Source organism: Mandrillus leucophaeus, unplaced genomic scaffold (assembly GCF_000951045.1).
Source record: "Mandrillus leucophaeus isolate KB7577 unplaced genomic scaffold, Mleu.le_1.0 Scaffold21, whole genome shotgun sequence".
Classification (NCBI taxonomy): Eukaryota; Metazoa; Chordata; class Mammalia; order Primates; family Cercopithecidae; genus Mandrillus; species Mandrillus leucophaeus.
Genome location: NW_012102143.1, coordinates 6,422,844 through 6,443,601, shown reverse-complemented (window position 1 = coordinate 6,443,601; position 20,758 = coordinate 6,422,844). Strand labels below are relative to the sequence as shown.

The 20,758-nt window shown below is 53.6% G+C and overlaps 1 protein-coding gene across 2 annotated transcripts in view; it reads left to right on the top strand.

Annotated features, from left to right (window-relative positions):
- The window catches only part of RAB17 (RAB17, member RAS oncogene family), a 28,416-nt gene extending 22,071 nt beyond the window's left edge, over positions 1-6,345 (top strand). For both annotated transcript variants that reach the window (XM_011980298.1, XM_011980297.1), the window contains exons 3-6: positions 2,510-2,661; positions 3,270-3,395; positions 5,194-5,287; positions 5,540-6,345. In XM_011980298.1, the coding sequence (XP_011835688.1) occupies positions 2,510-2,661; positions 3,270-3,395; positions 5,194-5,287; positions 5,540-5,649 (482 nt within the window). In that variant the 3' untranslated portion in view covers positions 5,650-6,345. The remainder of the gene's footprint in view (positions 1-2,509; positions 2,662-3,269; positions 3,396-5,193; positions 5,288-5,539) is intronic.
- The last annotated feature ends 14,413 nt before the right edge of the window (positions 6,346-20,758 follow it).

Sequence of the window (20,758 nt, the reverse complement as noted above, 5' to 3'; positions counted from 1 at the left end):
TCTCCTCTCCTCTCCTGTCCTCTCCTCTTCTTTTTTTGAGACAGAGTCTCACACTGTCTCCTGCTGCCCAGGCTGGAGTGCAGTGGCACGATCTCAGCTCGCTGCAACCTCCACCTCCTGGGTTCAAGTGATTCTCCTGCTTCAGCCTCCTGAGTAGCTGGGACTACAGGGGCGTGCCAGCACACCTTTTTAATTTTTGTATTTTCAGTAGAGACAGAGTTTCACCATGTTGGTCAGGCTGGTCTCGAACTCGACCTCAAGTGATCCACCCACCTGGGCCTCCCAAAGTGCTGGCATTACAGGCATGAGCCACTGTGCCTGGCCTCCAGCCATCATTTTCAACATGGAAAAGGAAAATATGAGAGGCTAAGGTTGGTCAATGGAGGAAGCAAACCTGAGTTTTATGCTCACGTGTCACCTGTACCAGCTTTTAAGATAAAACCAAATTCAAACTGAGAAATGTGATTTGAAGTGATGGGAAACAGAAAGATGAGGATGAAAGGCCCATGTTTTAAGACAAGTCCACGAAGAGCAAAGAGGACAGGAAGAGGAAGCAAAACTCATGTTCCCTTTCTGTCCTCGCTCAGACGATTTAACTGCCACCCTGGGTGGAGGGCACCATTAGCTCCTGCTATGGACGAGGAAGCTGAGACTTAGAAAGTTTAAACAAGCTGCCATCAGGTCAGCTGAGGGGTCTACACTCATGGCCCGGGCACAGTCTTCATTCTGGCACCATCGTCAATCTAGTGGAACACCTGATGTGTTCAGAGGTGTATAGCCGGTTCAGTCCCAGCAGTTGCCCCATCCAAGCTGGAAATCACTGGTCCTACTGTCTGGATGGAGACTGCAGCTTTGTTTGACCTGGAGAGTTTGTCTAACTTCAAGTTCCTGGACCTGCAGGAAACTGCAGGACACGCGGGCAGAAGAGCCCAGGTGGTGGCTTCCATTTAGGAAGAGGCTGTGTCATGAGAGAGAAGCATGGTCTTGCTGCATCATGCTGGAAAGCTCTGTCCAACCTCCTGTTCTATGTTTAGTGGGTGCAACTGTGTTTTTCCCACCTGTAAAGATGCAATTAAGTCCTATCCCCTGGAACCCGTGAGTGTGGCCTTATTTGGAGAGAGGGTCTTTGCAGATGGCCCCTAAGTCCTGTGACTGATGTCCTTATAAGAAGGGGAGAGGACGCGGCTACAAAGATGCAGCCACATGAAGACAGAGCCAGAGATGGGGGTGGTGCAGCCACCAGGAACACCAGGGTTGCCGGCAGCCCCTGAAGCTGGAGGAGGCCTGGGACGGATTCTCCTTCGGTCTCTGGAAGGCACCAACCCAGCCAGCGCGTTGGTTTTGGACCTCTGGCCTCCAGAACTGCAGGAAGAAATCTGCTAATTTGAGCCACTCGGCTCGTGGGACTTTGTTGTGGCAGCGGCAGGACTCGCGTGCACTGTCCTTGGAGTGAAACTTTTCATTTTAAACCTGTGGCTCCATTTGCCAGAATCTCCCCAACAGACTCCAAACCCAACCCAGGGTCTAGGCAGGGTAGCCGCTTTGACAGGAGCCTGCCAGTGCTGGTGGCTCCTCCATGCCCCAGACACCTTGCCTTCCCCAACCCCTTCCTCTCCGATTCTGTGTATAACACGTCCCTGACAAGCCACACACGATGGGCAAAACATTTTGGAGATCTATAAAATAATCATTTTAAAAATCATATCTCTTTGGAAAGCAAAGGGTAGAAAATCTTTAAATGAACAGTGCGTTGCCCAATATGTTAAAGTGCGTGAGGGTAGTTTGTGTGCGTGTGTGTGTGTGTGTGTGAAGACAAAGCCCCTGCGTTTCTGGGGGAGACAGGCAGAGGATGCAGGAAGCCTTGCCTCTGGGTGTGTATGGGGTGCAGGGAGGCTTCCATGGAGGCAGGGGTTGCCACTCGAAGAGCTCAAAGGACACCTAAGAGTTTTCTAAGTAAGAAGAGGAAGGACGCCATGCAGAGGGGACAGTAGAGAAGGGGGTTGGTGGGGAGCAGCATCAGGAAAGTGGGGAGGTTAGGAGGCGAGGAAGGTCTTGGAGAAGCTTGTGCAATTGTGACTGCCTCTGTGCAAGATGGGTCTGGCAGACAAGGGGCCAGTGGGCTGGGGGTGCTCAGGGTTCTAGGGGTCCCCAGAGCCCAGCTGCATCTGTGGAAGCTGGCAGGGATGTGTTGGACTCCCGGTAAGTGGAGATCCCTTCCATGGCATATGTGACCCAGAGCTTTTGTGTTAGGTCCTGGAGAGATTTATCTTCCCAACCAAAGCCTCTCCAAAGTCCCCATAGCACTCACTCCTGACACTTTGCTTGATGTGGAAGCCTCCATCTCCCAGAATAACTGTTTGCTCAACTGCCTGGCCATGCGGGCATAGGAGGCACGTGACCAGCTGTCCCTCTGAACCCATTGCTGTGCCTGTGGCTCACCGTGGTCCCACCTGAGCCACACGTGGCAACCTCGTCCTCTGAGTAAGCCCTGTGGGTCTCCCTGTTTCAGGTGCGTTCTTCACAAAGGTGGTGGATGTAGGCACCGCCTCTCTGAAGCTTGAGATCTGGGACACAGCTGGCCAGGAGAAGTACCACAGTGTCTGCCACCTCTACTTCAGGGGCGCCAATGCTGCGCTTCTGGTGTACGACATCACCAGGAAGGTAGGGCCCATCTTGAGGCATGTCCCATCCTCCTTCCCAAGCACCTGCCTTCTAGTTTCTCCAATGCAATGATGCCATGGGAGGTGTTGGGTCATGGGAGTGGGTCATAAATGGCTTGGTGCCATCCTAGCAGTAACACCTCCTGCAGGATGGCCTCCTGACAACTCCCCATCCTCCTGCACAGTCGGGGTTCTGCTCCTCTGTGGTCCACAAAGAACACGCCGCTGCTGCATTAGGGTCAGGGTTTGGGGTGGTAGCCAGTTCCCCAGACTCTTGCACAGAGTGGTCCTTTGAGGACATCTAGGGGTGGAGGATTCAGGAGCTCAAGGCCTGACCTGACATACCCCGTGGTCAGCAGTCTCCTGGGCCTGCTCGGGGTGAAGGATCTGATGTGTGTCCCAGCAGTTTTCTGCCTGGCCGCACAGGTCACCCAGGACAGGAACGTGCCCTCTTCAGAGGAACAGAGCAGCCTGCAGGTGTGTCCATGGCCAGTCGGATTCTGTGACATTTAACACAACATGAACAGCAACACTGGCTTTCCCCCCTGGAATAGCTAATGACCACCTGTAAGTTTTGTTTGACATTACTTTTCTTTTTTTCTTTTCTAGGATTCCTTCCTCAAGGCTCAGCAGTGGCTGAAGGACCTGGAGAAGGAGCTGCACCCGGAAGAAGTCCTGGTGATGCTGGTGGGCAACAAGACAGACCTCAGCGAGGAGCGGGAGGTGACCTTCCAGGTACCGCCTGGGAGACCCTGCTCTCTTCCACAGGAGGAGACAGCCCTGCCCGCCTGTGTCAAGACCTTGGCACTCACACTTTCACACACGCACACCCACACTTGCACACACTTACACATGTGCACACACACCTCTACAAGCCCACATGCACCTGCACACACATGCACACCCCCTACATTCACTCTCACTTGCACCCACACACGTACAAGCGCGTACACACGCGCGCACACGCACATACATGCACGCACGCGCACACACACAACTTTCCACCTGAGTTTCTCTGTTAGTCAAAGATTTCCTGAAAAACTCAGGGCCAGCACCATGGCAGTTCCAGCCCAGTGGTGGAGGAGCAGGCACGGCATGGCCGGCAGAGGGAAGGGCAGGGCGGCACTGCAAGGTGGGCTTGGCTTGAACGAGAAAAGTGATCTATTTCCTCAGTAGGGCTCCCTTCCCCTCTCGGTTCCCAGAAGGGGCCTCTGTGCAAATATAGCCTCCCTCACCCGGGTTTTGTCAGGCCTCCTTACAGGCAGAGGCAGCGGTCACCCAGGTGTCGCTGTTGTCTCTCTTCCATTGGCATCCCACCTCCCCACTACATTTAGGACGAAGACCATATAAACAGCTGCAGACAAGTGGCAGATGGGGAGACCCCACACACACTAGAGGCTGGCACAGGGGAAGACCCAACTCAGGGATTAGACCGACAGGCGCGCCTCCCAAAGAGAAAAGGCCCCAGCTTCAAGGCTGTGGAGAGATGGAGAAGTGGGGTGATTTTGGAGAATCTCGGGGGAGAGCAAGGGGAGCAAAGGGAGACAGCATCGGTCTGGGCCTTCGTTGCAAAGTGGGTTGGGGAAGGAGAGGGTCCTGGCAACAGAGCTGTGTCCCCTGAGAGTGACTAGATGTGCTGCGTGCTCAGGCAGGCACAGAAACACGGGTGTGAGGTTACTCAAGGCCTGGAGGGGCAGTGGGCGGCCACGGTGGGTTTGGAGCGTCTGTCTGGGGAGCTGGCTAAGGCGCTCAGTGGGGGCCAACACAGGGCCGGCCGAGGGATCTCTGGGCTGGAACAGGAGTAGTGCATTCATGATGGTGCGAGAGCTGTGGGTGTGACTGGCCACACCTGCTGCCAGCTCCGTGTCCGGCTGGACAGTCAGGAACCTGAGCTGTGCCCTCGGGGATCCATCACAGGCTCCTCTTCCTGGGAGAGTCCTGGAGGCTAGGGGAGGGGCCTGCACAGGGAGGCCCCCATTCCTCGGCCACCCCTGACTCCTGGGCGAGGCTGTGGCCTTCCCATGATTGCTTCTCTCCTGGTCACCTGTTGCAAGCCTGCTCTTTTCCAGTTTCCTTTGCTCTGGGACATCCGTTTCTCCCCAGAGGAGAGCTGTGCTGGAAAATGAGGGCTTCCCAGAAGAAGGGCCCAGGTGGGCGCTGTCCAGGGGCCTCCCTCTGCCTCTTCTGTTTTCTGGGTGTTCAGTTGGTTCTTTGCCCAGCATCAAAGCCCACAGGTGCCAACAGGCATGGTGGGAGGGGAGTCTGGGGGTGGGAACTTGGCTTTCCAGGCGCTGCAGGAGGAGGAAGGCCGTCCCCAGCCAGCTAGAAGAAGAGCCTCCACCAGGGAGCACACCCTGCCCCTCCCCGGCCCTGGCTGTCCGGGAGTGCCGAGAAACACAACTTGGACGTGAAACGTGGAGGAGTGCGGGCTCCACAGCTGCAGCTTTCTCAGGTCTTACCGTTGGAAGTGAACCAGGTATCCTTAGGAAACTCTCTCATAAACAACGCTGGGTTTTGTGACTGTTTCTTTCAGGAAGGGAAGGAGTTTGCCGAGAGCCAGAAGTTGCTGTTCATGGAAACTTCGGCCAAACTGAACTACCAGGTGTCAGAGGTGTTCAGTGCCGTGGGTGAGTGACGTCCCCACGGGTCAGACAAGGTGGGAGGTGCTCGTCCTTGACCGACTTCCCTGGGTCCCTGTTGCTGGTGACGTGGGATCCCATAGGATGTCTCTAGGGACTGGACAGTGACCAGGAGGGGCAGGAGGCCCTTGGTCTATGGTTCCGGATAAACATAGAGGGGCGGGTCCCGCCCGGGGTGGCTGGTCTGCAGGGCTGTGCTTGGCTGGGCGACTTCCCTTCCCCTCTTCTTGCCGTTCACAGCCCAAGAGCTACTGCAGAGAGATGACAGGGAGGGCCAGGCTCCGCAGGGGGACGCAGCTGTGGCTCTGAACGAGGGGCCCGCGAGGCAGGCCAAATGTTGTGCCCACTAGGTGCAGCCGCTCCTGGGGGCTGTGGAGAAGACGCCCCCTGCCTGGGCCATGGCCGGCTCTGCGAGGATTCTGATTCGCTCTCGATGCTGGGTTGCTCCCGAGCCCTAGAGGTTCCTGGAAGTTGGCCCTGTTTATAAAAACCACTTCCCACAGCCAGTGGGAACCGCCAGGGGAAGATCTGATGTCACATGGCTCCCAGGAAAGTGCTGTGCCCCATCCCCACCGGCACCCTCTGGTCCCCTGATGCCTGTGCCTGCCCTACCTGGATGGTGGCCCCCTCAGCCAGGCAGCCTCTGGGCAGAGAGGAAGGAAGGATTGGAAAAGTCCCTGGAGCACAGCGATGGTGGGAAGATGCCTTATGCCTGATCTGAGGGGGGCACTGGCCTGGAGCTTGGGCCCACCCGCTTCGGGGAGTTGGGGAGCAGGCCCAGACGGAGGTGGTGGTGCTGGGAAGAAACAGAGCAATGACTGACTGTGGGGTGGGCGCGGGATTTCCGCATATTGGGGAAGTTGCCGGTGGGAAGGGCAGCTGGGGGCAGTGGCGCCAGTTCCCTCCCATGGTCTCCCGGCTGGCAGTGTGGTGAAGCTGAGTTTCTGTCCAATGCGTAGGAAGGTTCTGAGACATTTCGGCTGAGATGTAACGTGTACTGTGTATGCATTGTTTTCTCCAAAAATTAAATGGCTTTTGACAATCTGGCTTTTGGAAGTTTTTGAGGACAAGGCAGGGCACTGCGCCTGATGGTTGGTTGTAGGTATTTCTGTATGGATTCTGGGAGGGTTCCTGCTAAGTAAATAAGGAAGCAGGCCCATGTGGCAGGCTGTGACGAACGTGGGCCTGGCCCAGCTCTCTGGATGGGATGCATTCCCAGATGGCGACACTTCATCCTGCCTGCCTCTCTTTACAGAGAAACCCATGTCTTAGTCTGTTTTTGTGTTGCTATAAAGGGATACCTGAGGCTGGGTGATTTATGAAGAAAGAGGTTTATTGGGCTCATGGCTCTCCAGGCTGCACAGGATGCATGGGGCCAGTATCTGTTTCTGGTGAGGCCCCAGGCTGCTGCCACTCACGGCAGAAAGCAGTGAGAGCTGGTGTGCAGAGGTCACACGGGGAGAGGGGTGGGGGGAGGTCCCACTCTTTTTAACAACCAGCTCTGGGGGATTTCTTACAGGAGCTTTGGAGTAAGAGCTCCCTCATTACTGCTAGGATGGCACCAGGCCATTTATGACCCACCCCCATGACCCAGCACCTCCCATTAGGCCCCACCTCTCACACTGGGGTTCAGATTTCTTCTTTTTTTATTCTTTTCTTTTTGGAGATGGAGTCTCGCTCTGTCATCCAGCCTGGAGTGCGCTGGCATGATCTTAGTTCACTGCAATTTCTGCCTCCCAGGTTCCAACGATTCTCCTGCCTCAGCCTCCTGAGTAGCTGGGACTACAGGTGTGTGCCACCACACCCACCTAATTTTTGTATTTTTTAGTAGAGATGGGGGTTCATCATGTTGGTCAGGCTGGTCTCCAACTCCTGGCCTGAGGTGACCCACCCGCCTCCGCCTCCCACAATGCTGGGATGACAGGCATGAGCCACCGTGTCCAGCCCTGGGGGTCAGATTTCAACGTGAGGTTTGGAAGGGACAAATATCCAAACAGCAGCAACCCAGACCCTGTTTTGGGAGGTAAACCCCACATGATGTTTCCCTGTTGGGTCTCTTTCTGGACACCTGATGTGGCAAGGTTATTTCAAAGGTGGCCACTTTTTGGAAGGTTATATTGGTTTTCATCCTTGTCCCTGGGACTGTGATAAGCAGGGGTAAGTTTTAAACAATAAGACATTTTTATCCACCTGGAAAAAGTGGCGTCACTGTATTGGCTGCTATAAGGATCAAGTAAGGAGAAAGCAAAGTACCTCTCGTTTGGCGCTGAGCTTCTCATCACGCGAAAGGGGAAAGGGCTGTGTGCCTGGAACTTCCCCGGCTCCTCCGGGCTTCTCTCTGCTCTCATTCACTTTGCACAGAGATGCCAGGCCTTGACCTTCAGTGGTGCCCAGACCATGGGGAGCCCTGACAGGGGATGGAGGAGGGGACACGGAGGCCAGCCACCGCCTAGGGCCCACCTGGTGAGGCTGGCTGTGTCCCGGCCAGAAGCCCCTGCCCCTGCCAAAGAGGCCTCTTCCTCCTGCAGGTTCTGGTGGCTGCTCCCTCCCCTCATCCATTGGGCCTAGGGTGGGCACAGCCCCTCCTTGCCAGCCTGGGTTTCTCAGCGTTCCAACCACAGCTTCATAACAGTACCTCCCTCACGATCCCTGGCTTCGTTTTCCTAACTGGAGGAGCTACCTGGGTCCACTGGGCCCCTGGCAGATCCAGCTTTCAATCCTGGAGACAAGGAGACATCCTGGATCTCCCTTGGAGTCTGGCTTTCCCGGTGCTAGTGAGACCTGAAATGAACTTCTCACGTGATCTTTACTAGCCAATTGCAGACCAGATTTCACACGCCTCTGTCATGATCTCCAAGAAGAGCTAGAGGATAAAGAAAGAAAACAATAGCTCCCCAGAGGGTCTGTTCCCTTGCTTTTCACGAGTGCTGTCCTCGTTTCTTAGACAATTTCACAGGTGAAATCTGACACTATTATCGCTATGCACATTGCAGTTTCCAGCTGCTAATAAAGTTGGACCATTTTTCATGCGATGATTCCCTTGCCGATGAAGAACATGAAGTGTGAGTTCCCAGTGTGCTAGGCTGTGTCCTCGTGCCCTGTGCCCCTGCAGCGGGCCCTGAGCCCAGGTGGGACCCACCTTGCAGGCGGCTGCAGGCTGAGGTTGCCCGTGGCCACCAGACGGCGCTCCGGCATTGTGTAAGGCAAGTCCCAGGGTCCTGGCGTCCTGAGGGCTTGCTCTGCTGAAGAGTAAACCAGGAGGCGCTCAGAGGAGCTGCAGAGGAGCGGCTTGATGACGTAGAAGGGAAGGAATATGAGATTCCTCAAGGAGTCATTTCATGGCCTCCCCAAGGGTGGACAGATCTGTGGTGGTCCTGGAGCCCTGGGTTCCCCGTCTCCCGGTACTGTGACTACCCCTTTCCCCTCCTCCCTCACCACTAGGCAGGCGGGGCTCAACCCTGTGCTGGAGTTGCCTGGGGAGCTTCGGAAAGCCCTGCACCTAAGCAGGGTGCGCTGGCTCATGCCTGTAATCCTGGCACTTTGGGAGGCTGAAGCGGGAGGACCACTCGAGGCCAGCAGTTTGTGACCAACCTGGGCAACAAAGAGAGACCCTGTTTCTACAAAAAGCAAAACAAAAAATTAGCTGGGTGTAGTGGTGCACACCTGTAGTCCTGGCTATCCTGGAGGCTGAGGTGGGAGGATTGCTTGAGCCTTGGGGGTCGAGGCTGCAGTGAGCCACGATCAAGCCACTGCATTCCAGCCTGGGCAACAGAATGAGACCCCATCTCCAAAAAAAAAAAAAAATCAAGCTCCACAGCTGCATCTCACCCGGAGGTTCTGATCCCATCAGACTGCACAGGGATTTCTAAATCCTTCCAGGTGAGCATAGGTGAGGCTGAGACCCTCAGTGAGAGCAGGGCCTCTGTCTGCCCTGATTTCTGTGGGATTCCCAGGGTCCCCTACACTGCCTGGCACACATCAGTCACTCAACACATGTGTATCCAACCAAGGGAGGAAAGCGTGTTTTTTTCCCGGAGACCTAAAGAACAGGCGGGCTTTCCTAAAAACAGCCCCTGCAGCCCGACACCTGCGTGTGGAAGGCTCAGCTGTGTCCATGCTCCACCACCGTATCTCCCCGTCCCGAAACGGGGCTGGGGTGGGGCAGCAGGCAGGAAGGCCCCATTTCTGAGAGCACACAGGGAGAGGCCCCAGCAGGGCCGCAGACATTTGTGTCACAGATGATTCAGGATAAATGACTCCAGGACCCCACCAGCCCCAGACCCTGGGGGAAGCTGGTCCGTGTGCCCACTGTCCAGGTTGCGGCTGGGGAAGCAGCTCCAGCCCTGCTTAGCCTGAGTTTGGACCTGGGTCTTCTCATAAGCTGTTGTTTGCCTGTGGCGGGTGGTGGAGGCCAGAGGCATGGCAATGTTGATGAGTGGCCCTGGGAGCCCCTGCCGTCCCAGCCTGTGAGGCTAATCTTTTCTTTTCTTTCTTTCTTTTTTTTTTGTTTTTTTTTTTGTTTTGAGATGGAGTTTTGCTCTTGTCACCCAGGCTGGAGTGCAGTGGTGCAATCTCAGCTCACTGCAGCCTCTGCCTCCTGGGTTCAAGTGATTCTTTTGCCTCAGTCCCGAGTAGCTGGGACGACAGGTGCCTGCCACCACACCCGGCTAATTTTTGCATTTTTAGCAGAGATGGGGTTTCACCAGACTGGTCTCAAACTCCTGACCTCAGGTGATCTGCCCATCTCAGCATCCCAAAGTGCTGGGATTACAGGCGTGAGCCACCGTGCCCGGCCTGTCTTGTTTCCTCTTGAATAGGTTCCTATCCCATTCCTCTGGATGGATCTGTGTTTCCCAGATGGGCTGACTCACAGAACTATTCTTTAAAAAAAGTTTTGTTTTTTTTTTTAATTTATTGCCTCTTTAGGACTCCCACTGGCCAAATTTAGACCAATTTGAATGTCAAAAATTATAAAGTTCTGAGAAAAAAAGGAAAAAAATATTCTCTGGAAGAATCCAGCTAATGACTGTGGAAGGAATTAGAGAATCATCGTGGTGTGGGGGTGACTTGTGGTGCAGGAGCTCAGCCTGGCATGAGTAGTCAGGGGACACTGACATCTCAGGCTGCAAGCTGGCTGGGAAACAGGATCTGGCCATGGGGCCCTGTCCCCACCACAGATTTCACATTGATCACACAGGAAAAAACCTCTTACAATGAAGAGATCTGTCTCTACCACAGGGTCAAATAGCACCTGTCAGAGAGGGAGCCCGGGGTCCCATGGTCAGATATGATGCAATAGGAAAGACATAGAGTGTTTGGGTCCACCGTGCGTGACCTGAATCCAGGCAAGACCCTGGATGCACCTCTCTGATGACGGGAAGTACAGGGAATGGAAGAACAGGTACATGGCCGTGGGAGAACAACTTACAAACCACATAGGCAGAGCATTTTCCAAGATGACTCATCTGGGTGCTTGAAAAAGTCAACACCGGGACCACATAAAAAATTAACTGGTCAGGAATCAAAGAGAAACAGCTGACTGTGAATTTAGATTGGAGCCCGGTGGGGGAAAAGAAGACTGTCTTGCCACACGTGGGGATTTTTGAGTACGGACTAAAAACTAGATGATATTGTGAAATTACTACAACGGTTTGCTCAGGTATGATAATTTCCTATGTAGGAGACTGGCCTTACTCTTGGGAGAAGGATGCTGAAAATATGCTTTTAATACATTCAGTCTGTTCTTCAGCCACCGCCATGGTCCACTTCTAAGACATTTCATCGCCTCCAAAAGGGAACCCCCATATCCATTAAGCAGTCATTCCCCCCAACCCCTCTTCCCTATCCCCTGACGGCCACGAATCTACTTCCATAGAATATGCAATTTCATACAATCTTTTTATATAAACAGAATCATACACATTTGAATTCTTGTGCCTGGCTGCTTTCGCTTAGCATGGTGCTTCCAAGGTTCCTCCATGTTGTGGCATTTATCAGTGCTCCATTCCTTTTCATGGCTGAGTAATATTCCATTGCATGGATAGACCACGCTGTGTTTTTCTATTCTGTTGATGGGTGTTATGAAATGTTTGTGTCGCCCCCTCCACCACAAATTTATATGTTGAAATCCTCCCCTCATTGTGGTGGTATTAGAAGATTGGGTCTTTGGGATATTAGGTCATGAAGGTGGAGCCCTCATGGATGAAATTAGTGCCCTCATAAGAGGAGGCTAGAGAGCTTGCTTCCTCTTTCTGCTCTCTGTCGTGCAAGGATACAACGAGAAGACAGAGTCTGTAAACCAGGAAGAAGATGGTGTCGGATTAAGGTGCCCCCAGAACTGTGAGTAACGAGTGTTTAATGGCTGAGCCTCTGTGCATATGCTATCTTGTTAGAGCAGCCCGAACTGACTAAGGCAATGGGCATTCAGGTCGTGACCACCCTTTGGCTACTGGGAAGTGTGCCGCTGTAAACGCTGCTGTGTGTAGGGATGTGCTGAGCACCTGCCCTCAGTTCTCCAGGGTCTACACCTGGGGTGAATTGTTGGGCCATTTGATAACTACCTGTTTAACTTTCTGAGGGCTGGGGCCTCTTTAAGGCCTGACCTAGCCCCTGCTGCCCTAGGACCAGGCCTTGCCCCCTTCCTGTTCCCGCAGGCTTACTCTACCCTGGTGAGGTGCCCAGGGCTGGAGGGGCTCCCCTGTAGCTGGGGGGGTGCAGTCACCCCAACTCAGCCCCGTGTGGGTGGTCTGGGCCTTGCCACTGGCCCCTCTGAGCATGCATGGCCACGAGGGCTGTGGTCAGGGTGGGCTCCTGAGATCAGCCTCTGCAGGCAGTGTCCAGCAGAGTCCGAGCCAAGCTTTGGGTTGGAGGTTGCTGGTTAAGCCTGTTATGTGGCTGGGTTGGGGGGTGGGCCTTGGGGAAGGGGTTTGCACTCACAGAGCACCCACCCTGTGCTGGCTGGTGTGCAGGTGCCATGCCCACCGAGCTCAGGAATGAGGTAAGCGTTGCTGTTCTGTGGCATGCAGATGTGGAAACTGAGGCTCAAGGATTCAAAGGATGAACTCAATCTCCCAGGTGGTGCAAGTGTGCCCCCAATGTCAACGTAAGCTACACCTGAGGCAGGACATGGAGCCATCCCCGTGTGATTTGAAAGGGACGCGCGTGGCATGGGAGCAATCTAGGTTCAAGTCTCCCTGCCATGGGTCTGAAACAATCCATGGTGCATCTTCCCTGAGTAAGAGGCAGGCAAGACAGACTGCAATAGGAGGACTAGCAGTTGTAGGGGTTGTCGGGAGGGATGAATAGGTGGAGCCCAGAGGACTTCTAGGACAGTTAAACGACTCTGCATGATGCTACATCATGTTGTTGTATATTTGTGCGAACCCACAGCACATGCAGCATGAAGAGTGGGCTCTGACATATGCTGGATGGGGATGGGGATGGGGATGGGGATGTGTCAGCGTGGGTTCCTTGACTGGGACAAAGGCACCCTCGGTGGGGGTGTTGACCATGGGGGAGGCTGTGCGGATGTGGGGGAAGTGGGCGGATGGGAACTCTCTGTACCTTCTACCCAATTTTGCTGTGAACCTAAAGCTGCTCTGAAAAACAAAGTCTAGAAAAAAAGGACTGGCGTTGAGGGGCTGCCCAGGGCTCAGGCTGGGGGCTGTGCTACCCTCCTATGGGGGCAGTGTCCTGCAGAGTATGACGTGTGGCACCTCCTGGCCTCATGCAGTTGGCAGCCTGGGCAGTCACTCAGGGCAGCTTGGGTGTAGGGGTGACTGTGGGCTGCTGGTGACCAAGGGTGGTCCCAGCTCCACACCTCAGTGCCAGGTGCCCTCCGCCAAGTCACAGAGCCTTTTCTTCCAAAGAAGTTGCTGGGCTCTGAGGTTCTTTCTAGTCTAACGTCCCAGGAGGGAAGAACTTCAGAGTCACCACCACACAGTCGTGAATGTGCAACTAAGCAAGACCAGAGCTTTTATTAGGATTGAAGGGAAAGGAGCCCGAAGGAGAGGAGAGGGTGGGGTGGGGGAGGCTCCAGAGTGATTTTCTTGACAAGCTGGCTGTCACCCATCCTGGGAGGACATAGCACCGCCTTCCAGGGGGAAGCAGGTCAGCCGGGGTCGCAGGCCAGGCTTGGGGACGTCCCCCAGGGCTGCCCTCCTCCGACCGAAGCGGCCCACAGGCCTGATCCCACGACTGGTGTACCAGGCAGGATTGATGTCAGGGGCTGGAAAGGAAGGAGCTGGAGCAGACCATGGGCACGTGTCCCCAGGGTGTGCTGTGTGCTCCCAGAGGCAGCAGGGCAGAGCGCACAGGCAGGGGGTCTCAGCCCAGTCGCCAGGCCATGCTGGGACCCACCCGAGGAACAGGCACCCAGAGGTCCTGGCGAGGCCATTTCTGGGCATGGGCTGGCTTTGGGAAGCAGGAGTTCAAAAAAGCACCAGGACTGACTTCCCTTTCCTCCCCTGCACCCCGTTCCTGCCAGGTTCTCGAGTGACCAGGCTGCACCAGGTTCTGGGGTGAGGCAGGGTAGGGTAAGGGAGGCTGACAGGGGTCCAGGCACTCACTGCGGATCTCCATGGAGAGCCGGTGAGTACGACTTGCAGCTCCCCGCAGGGCCAGGCCCAGCATCAGCAGGCACAGGAGCCAGGCCCTCAGCACCTTCATCCCTTGGCTCCTCCGAGGAGACCCTGCTGGAGGGGAGATCCAAATGAGGAGGACACGACCTGGGGGAGAAGGGGCAGGAGCAGCGTTACACGGGCATCAGGGTGCGTGTACACAGAGCTGGGACCTGTGAGCGCTGTGTGTGTGAGAGAGAAGTATGTGCGTGAGCGTGTGTGCATGTCAGTGCACAGTTGTGTGTGTATATGTGTACAAGAGGCTGTGACTTGTGTGCACAAGGTGCATGCATGTGTATGTGTGTAGATGTGAGAGTGTGTGTGTAGATGTATGTGTATGTGTGTAGATCCGTGTGTGCATGTAGATGTGTGTGTGTAGATGTGTGAGTGTGTAGATGTGTGTAGATGTGTGTGTATGTGTGTAGATGTGTGTGTATGTGTGTAGATATGTGTGTGAGTGTATGTGTGTGTTTGAAGGTAGATGTGTGTGTGAGTGTGTAGATGTGTATGTGTGCGTGTGAGTGTGTGTATATGTGTAGATGTGCAGTGCACATAGCCACATAGATCTCCATGTGTTCCTCTGATCTGTGCTGGGGTGGGAAGAAGCACAGAAATAGCAGTTGAACCTGGCTCTCTGCATGGTCCCCCACCCACCTGTGACCCCATTCTCTCTTCTGTGCAATGAGGTGTTAAGTGAGATGCTTCTGTGTGCGTCAGCCTCTGACGGGATCGGTCACATGTACATTGATGGTCATGATCAGAAAGCCCTCAGGAGGTGTGTGAGCTACGCGTTAAAAAGAGGGGCTATCATGGAACAGCCTTGGGTTTGTCTATCGGCCTGTGTTAGGGAACCAGAAGGTGCAGCAGGCCTCTGCACGGCTGTTCATGTTGCACACCCAGGACGGCAGGTTTGTGGGGAGGAGCCCAGGGAGCTGCACAGGTGGAGGCAGCCACTTGCTCAACCTCAGACATGGTTGGGGAGCTGGGGAGTGCCAAGCCTGGACCAGGCTCAGGGGCTGGAATCCGGCGCATGGTCCTTTCCCTCATTTGTCTCATGGCCTCCTAATGCCTGGTTCCAGCCTACCATCCCTGCCCTGCTGGGGGATGTCAGCTGACAGCTGCGTGTTATAGAATGAGTCTGCATCCTCTGCCCTAACCAAGCCCACTCACCCTTGCCATGTCGCTAGATCCAGTCTTCTGAGGCTCCAAGGTAAACCTGCAGCATCTGGGACCTCTTCTCACCAGGCAGGGCCACTTGCTATCGGTGATGGGAGGAGGGGGCTGCCGTGGATGGGACCAGGTGCATAGAAAGCCCCTTCCACCCCACTGGAGTGGAGGTGCTGAAATGCCTAAACAGCATCCATCGTGGCAGACCTGGAAACACCTGCTGCAGATGCCCCTCCTCCTTCCTCCACCTGTGGTGCTTTGGGAGCCGTGGGAAGATGCCCAAGAGCTCCATCTTGCTCTGGGGAAGACCGCCCCCCCCGCTGACCTTGACTTTCCAGTCCCTCCCGGAGCCCCACAGAAAGTGCTCTCCATCAGAACAATTTAAAATGCCAACCCCTCTCCTTTTTAGAGATCTGGCAGGGCTTCCCATGCCAGGTGGGGTGGGGCGTTCCCCAGTTTAGAGGAAATGGAGGTGCCACCTTGAAGAGTGATAAAGAGATGCATCCCAGCACGCTGGCTGTTTGCATTTTCTCTAGCACAGGACCAATGCCACGTGAGGGATGTCCTAGAATGCTAGTGATGCTCACTTGGCTCCTGATCCCCAAGGACCTGCCTCCCTGAGAGGTGGAGACTTCGGCTGTCTGTCCCGTGGGATTTCTGTGTCAGCGGAGCTGAATGGGACATCTTTGCCTGGTGTCTCCACCAAGGACAGCGCCAGAGCCTTGGGGCCCTGGGAGGGCAGGGTGGCTTTGGATGCAAGAACCCAGGGGCCGCCTTCTCTGCCTCTCCTGCTCAGGGCTAGCCTCAGCTGCCAGGAGAGCAGGCAGGGTCTCAACCCGACCCACACTCAGACAGAAAGGGACGATTTTACAAAGTAGCAGAGCAGAGGACCCAAGCTCCCGCGCCTGGATGTGCTACTCACCGCTCTCGAGTGTGGTAGAGGCGCTGTCCTGGCTACCGGCGCAGTGGGGCCGAGGAGGCGGGAGCCTCTGTCCCCCTTTTATAGCCGCTGAAGAGGATGAGAGAGCGAAGCCAGCACCTCCAGGTGCCCTCCCCCAAGCCAGCCTGTCTCCCTCAAGGGGCGGCATCAGGAGCAAGCCTGTGTCTTTCCTCGTTCCTTTATTTTTTTAAAAAACTCTCATCAGCGACGCGATTTGTTCCTTCCTGGGTTATGTAATTTCATTTGGACCAAGTGGTTTTAAAACACATTAGCTTCCCTTCTTTGCGCTCGCCTTCGGGCAGACTACAGAGTCAAGTGTCCGCTGGGCCTCACAGATGAGGCTCCTGGGCTCCTTCCAGTCCTCTTTCCCTGCCTTTAAATCACCACGTTCAAGGGAAAGGTGAGAAGGGACAGTCACCAGAGCCCAACACTGCAGCTTTGTATCTCCGTGATCTTCTCGGTCCTTGTTCATTCACCTGCCTGACTGTCCTAACTGCATTTGTCGTATGCACACCACATCTTCCTCATTCTGTAACTTACACGCAGGGGCCATGCTAATCTTCTCCGCATCGTTCCAATTTTAGTATATGTGCTTTGGAAGTGGGCGCTCTATAACTTACAATAGGTGGTTTCTAGACTTTTACGTCTTCATAATGTTTAACATAAACAAGTTTATTATTCTCATAAGACAAGTTTATTTTTATTATAAAAGAAATGAATGTATTTTTATTATTAAAGCAGCTCATACACATTTGGAAAAAAAATTAGTTCACACCACTGATCATGTTAAAGAAGCCTCTCGTGGCTGGGAGTGGTGGCTCATGCCTGTAATCCCAGCACATTGGGAGGCCGAGGTGGGTGGATCACGAGGTCAGGACTTTGAGAGCACCCTAACCAACATGGTGAAACCCTGTCTCTACTAAAAATACAAAAATTAGCCGGGCATGGTGGCGTGCACCTGTAATCCCAGCTACTCAGGAGGCTGAGGCAGGAGAATCACTTGAACCCCCAGGAGGGGGAAGTTGGAGTGAGCTGAGATTGCACCACTGCACTCTAGCTTGGGCGACAGAGCAAGACTCAAAAAAAAAAAAAAAAGCCTCTCGCTTCTACATTTGATGCATTTTCTTCTAGTGAGCTTCCCACATGTTATCTGGGTGGATTGATCACATTTATACATGTTGAATTTCATTCTTTTCACTTAACACTATAACAATCACATCCTCAAGATGCTAAAAATCTGTAAGTTTGTGCCATTTTCAGTAACTGCAATGTTCTACCACTTAACGTGGACCTAAATCATTCATGTTCTGAATAATTATAGGTTGTACTCGTGACCACTTATATGCAGTTGAGTACAATCTTTTTAAGGAAAATTTCTGGAGAGGAAACTTGGCACGAGCTTCCCATGGATTGGTGCAGATGGTCAATGTGCCACTTCCGTCCTTTAGGAAAAGCTTCTGGGCAATACCTTCCCCTTCAGGGAACAGGACACAGTCAACTTCTTCCTTGCTACATGGTTGCTTTATCCCAGTGACACAGGTTTGTGGCTGGTGGGCTCCCTGGGAGCTCTGGAGTCCAGGGGTGGCTGGTGGCGGGAAGTAGGGTAAGGAGCACGAGAAGGGTGACGGGGTGGGGCACGCACCTCCCAGCTTGGGCTGCTGATTCGAGTTACTTGGAAGCCTTAAAAACTTCCCAATGCCTGGGCTCTACCTGGAATGAAATTCCTTCAGAATTCCCGGGGGTAGCTCAGGCATCAGTGATGATGAAAAGCTCCCCACCCATAGTTTTTACCCATAGCTTTTACAAATGTAGGTTGAGTATCCCAAATCCAAAAACCCCCAATCTGAAACTTTTTGAGTGCTGAGCTGATGCTCAAAGGAAACGTTCACTGAAGCATTTTGGATTTTAAATTTGGGATGCTCAACTCGTGAGTATAGTGTACATATTTCAAAATCCTCCCCCCAAAACCCTCAAAATCCCAAACTGTTCTGGTCCAAAGTACTTCAGATAAGGGAACTCGACCTGTGATGGTGATGGTTAAGAATCATCGTCTTGGAGGTGGGTTTTCTGTCCAGGGCTAGGCCTGCCTGGAGCAACAGAAACTGAGACTCCAGGACCTGGGGGCAGCTTCCTGGGCATCCGCCACTGGAGAGTGTGTGTGTGTGTGTGTGTGTAAAGCTGCTCTGTCACAGTGTGGCACTGGCATCTTGCCACTTTGGGAGTCCACCAGTGGGAGGCAGCAGGTGGGCTGGGCGGTAGCACAGGCATCAATCCTGCTTACGCCACCTCCACGTGGAAACCGATGGCGTCCATCAGAGGCCTCAGAACTGCTGAGAGGCTGTTCTGAGAACTGTGGCTGGCTGGAGATGCTGTGACGGCGAGTGAGGTGTGGGCTGCCCTTGCAATAATGTCACAGGACTGCAGGCCTGGCCTGGGGCTCTCAGGCTGCACATGGCTTCAGTGTCCTTTGAGAAATGAATCCCACAGATGGGGTTTGACCATAGACAAGCAATCAGGGAGCTTCTCCCCGTTCCCTGTTTAACTGGGTCATGGGCCTCAGGACAGGCAGAGCCAAGCACTCTTGGTCCAGCTTCTGTTGGTCAGTATTTCATCCAGAACGTGATGTGGCCACTTGAGTTGTGGCACATACGAACTAGAACCTGTGCAGGAAAGTCCCCTCCCTGGGGAAAGTACAACTGCCTGCGATGCTACCCTCCTGGAGGCCACGGGGATAATGAGAACAGAGACACTGACTGCCACTCCTTCCAGTCCTAATTTTCTAAGCTACTTGTTTATTTATTTATTTACTTTATTTATTTATTTTTTTTTGAGATGGAGTCTAGCTCTGTCGCCCAGGCTGGAGTGCAGTGGCGCGATCTCGGCTCACTGCAACCTCCACTTCCCAGGTTCAAGCGATTCTCCTGTCTCAGCCTCCTAAGTAGCTGGGACTACAGGCATCCACCACCACGTCTAGCTGATTTTTGTATTTTTAGTAGAGACAGGGTTTCACCATGTTGGCCAGGCTGGTCTCCAACTCCTGACCTCAAATGATCTACCCACCTCGGCCTCCCAAGGTGCTGGGATGACAGGCATAAGCCACTGTGCCCAGCCATCTATTGATTAATGCTCGTGTGCCTTTCTTCATTGAATGAAGTGGTCACAGTGGTTTTCTCATTTACTCTGTTAACACAGCGGACCACAAGAATAGATTTTCTTTTACTACCATTAAAGAATTCCTGACTCTCTTGGGATGAACCTTACCTTGTTAAGATACAATAGGTTTTCTAATAGATTCCGGGATTTGTTTCATTAATACTTTATTTAGAATAGATCTCTTAGGTTGTGCTCAGTGGTTCACACCTGTAATACAAGCACATTTCTGGGAGGCTGAGGTGGGAAAATTGCTTGAAGCCAGGAGACTGAGACCAGCCTGAGCAACATAGCGACACCCTATCTCTACAAAAAAGAAAACTTAATGTATGGAATAAATATGTTAAAATATGTTGCCTTTACTTCTCCTTCCTCACATTGCATTTAGTAGGAAGGTCTTATCAGCCTTATGAAAGAGGAGCCATGCTTCCCCTTTTTCCTGTCCTCTGGAAGAGATCTGATAAAGACAAGAATTCCAGAGCTGTCTGGGAGACATATGGGGTAGGGCTTGGGCTGAGGTGAGGGACAGAAAAGGAGTGAGCTGGGAGGTCATGGGCTGGGGGTTTCCAGACTGAGGGCTGGGGGACTAAGATGGGAACTTTGGGGATAGGGAAATGCTGAGGTCAGTTGTGGGCAGGTGTTTGAGAAGCCCTAGAGGGTGGCCAGGTGGCTGCTCGCTGGGCCTGGGACTCTTTATTTCTTTATTTGCTTGCATTTGAGACCCCAAAGAACCCCAGAGCTCTTTAATGAGGTCTCAGCCGTAAACCTGAACATAGGTGTGGCCAGAGGACAGGTGGCTGTGAACAGCCTGGGAAAAGTGGGGACACCTGAGAGAAGGCAAGAAGAGGACAGGTGTCGGGGGGTGGACAGAGAAAAAGGACTCAGTGAATGACCCCGAGAAAGTACCAGGGAGGAGGGTCTTGTGGGGAGAAGCGGGGAGAAGCGAAGGAGGCAGAGTGGCCCCACAGCAAAGAAGGGATCGTCCGAGTCAGGGACTGTATCACGGCGCCCACCTGCCAGCTCCTTTGCTTGTGGTCTGTAGGTGATGCTCCAAATCCAATCTTGAACACAGGACTGGCAAACTTCTTCTGTAATGGGCCAGATAGTAAACATGCCCAGCTTTGTGGGCCATAGGATCTTGGTGGCAGCTGGCCAAATCTGCTGTTGTAGCAGAAAAGCAGCCATGGGGAAAAGGCAGATGAATGGGTGTGGCTGGGCTCCCATGAAACCTCACTTAGGAAGACAGGCTTTCCTACCCCAAGTGGCCATGACTCTGGGACCTTGGCATTGCATTTGTGATAAAAATAAACGGTGTTCCCCGACCCTCACACATGGCTCCCATCTAACCAGTTTACAAGTTTCAAACACAGACACACTGAACATCAGACAAGGCTCTTACATAGGGACTGTGCATCGGTCAAGGCTCTTCAGAGAAGCAGAGCCAATAGGGTGTGTGTGTGTGTGTGGAGAGAGAGAGAGAGGAGAGTTTCACTCTATTGCCCAGACTGGAATATAGTTATGCGATCATGGCTCACTGCAGCCTCAACCTCCAGGGCTCAAGTGATCCTCCTGCCTCAGCCTCCT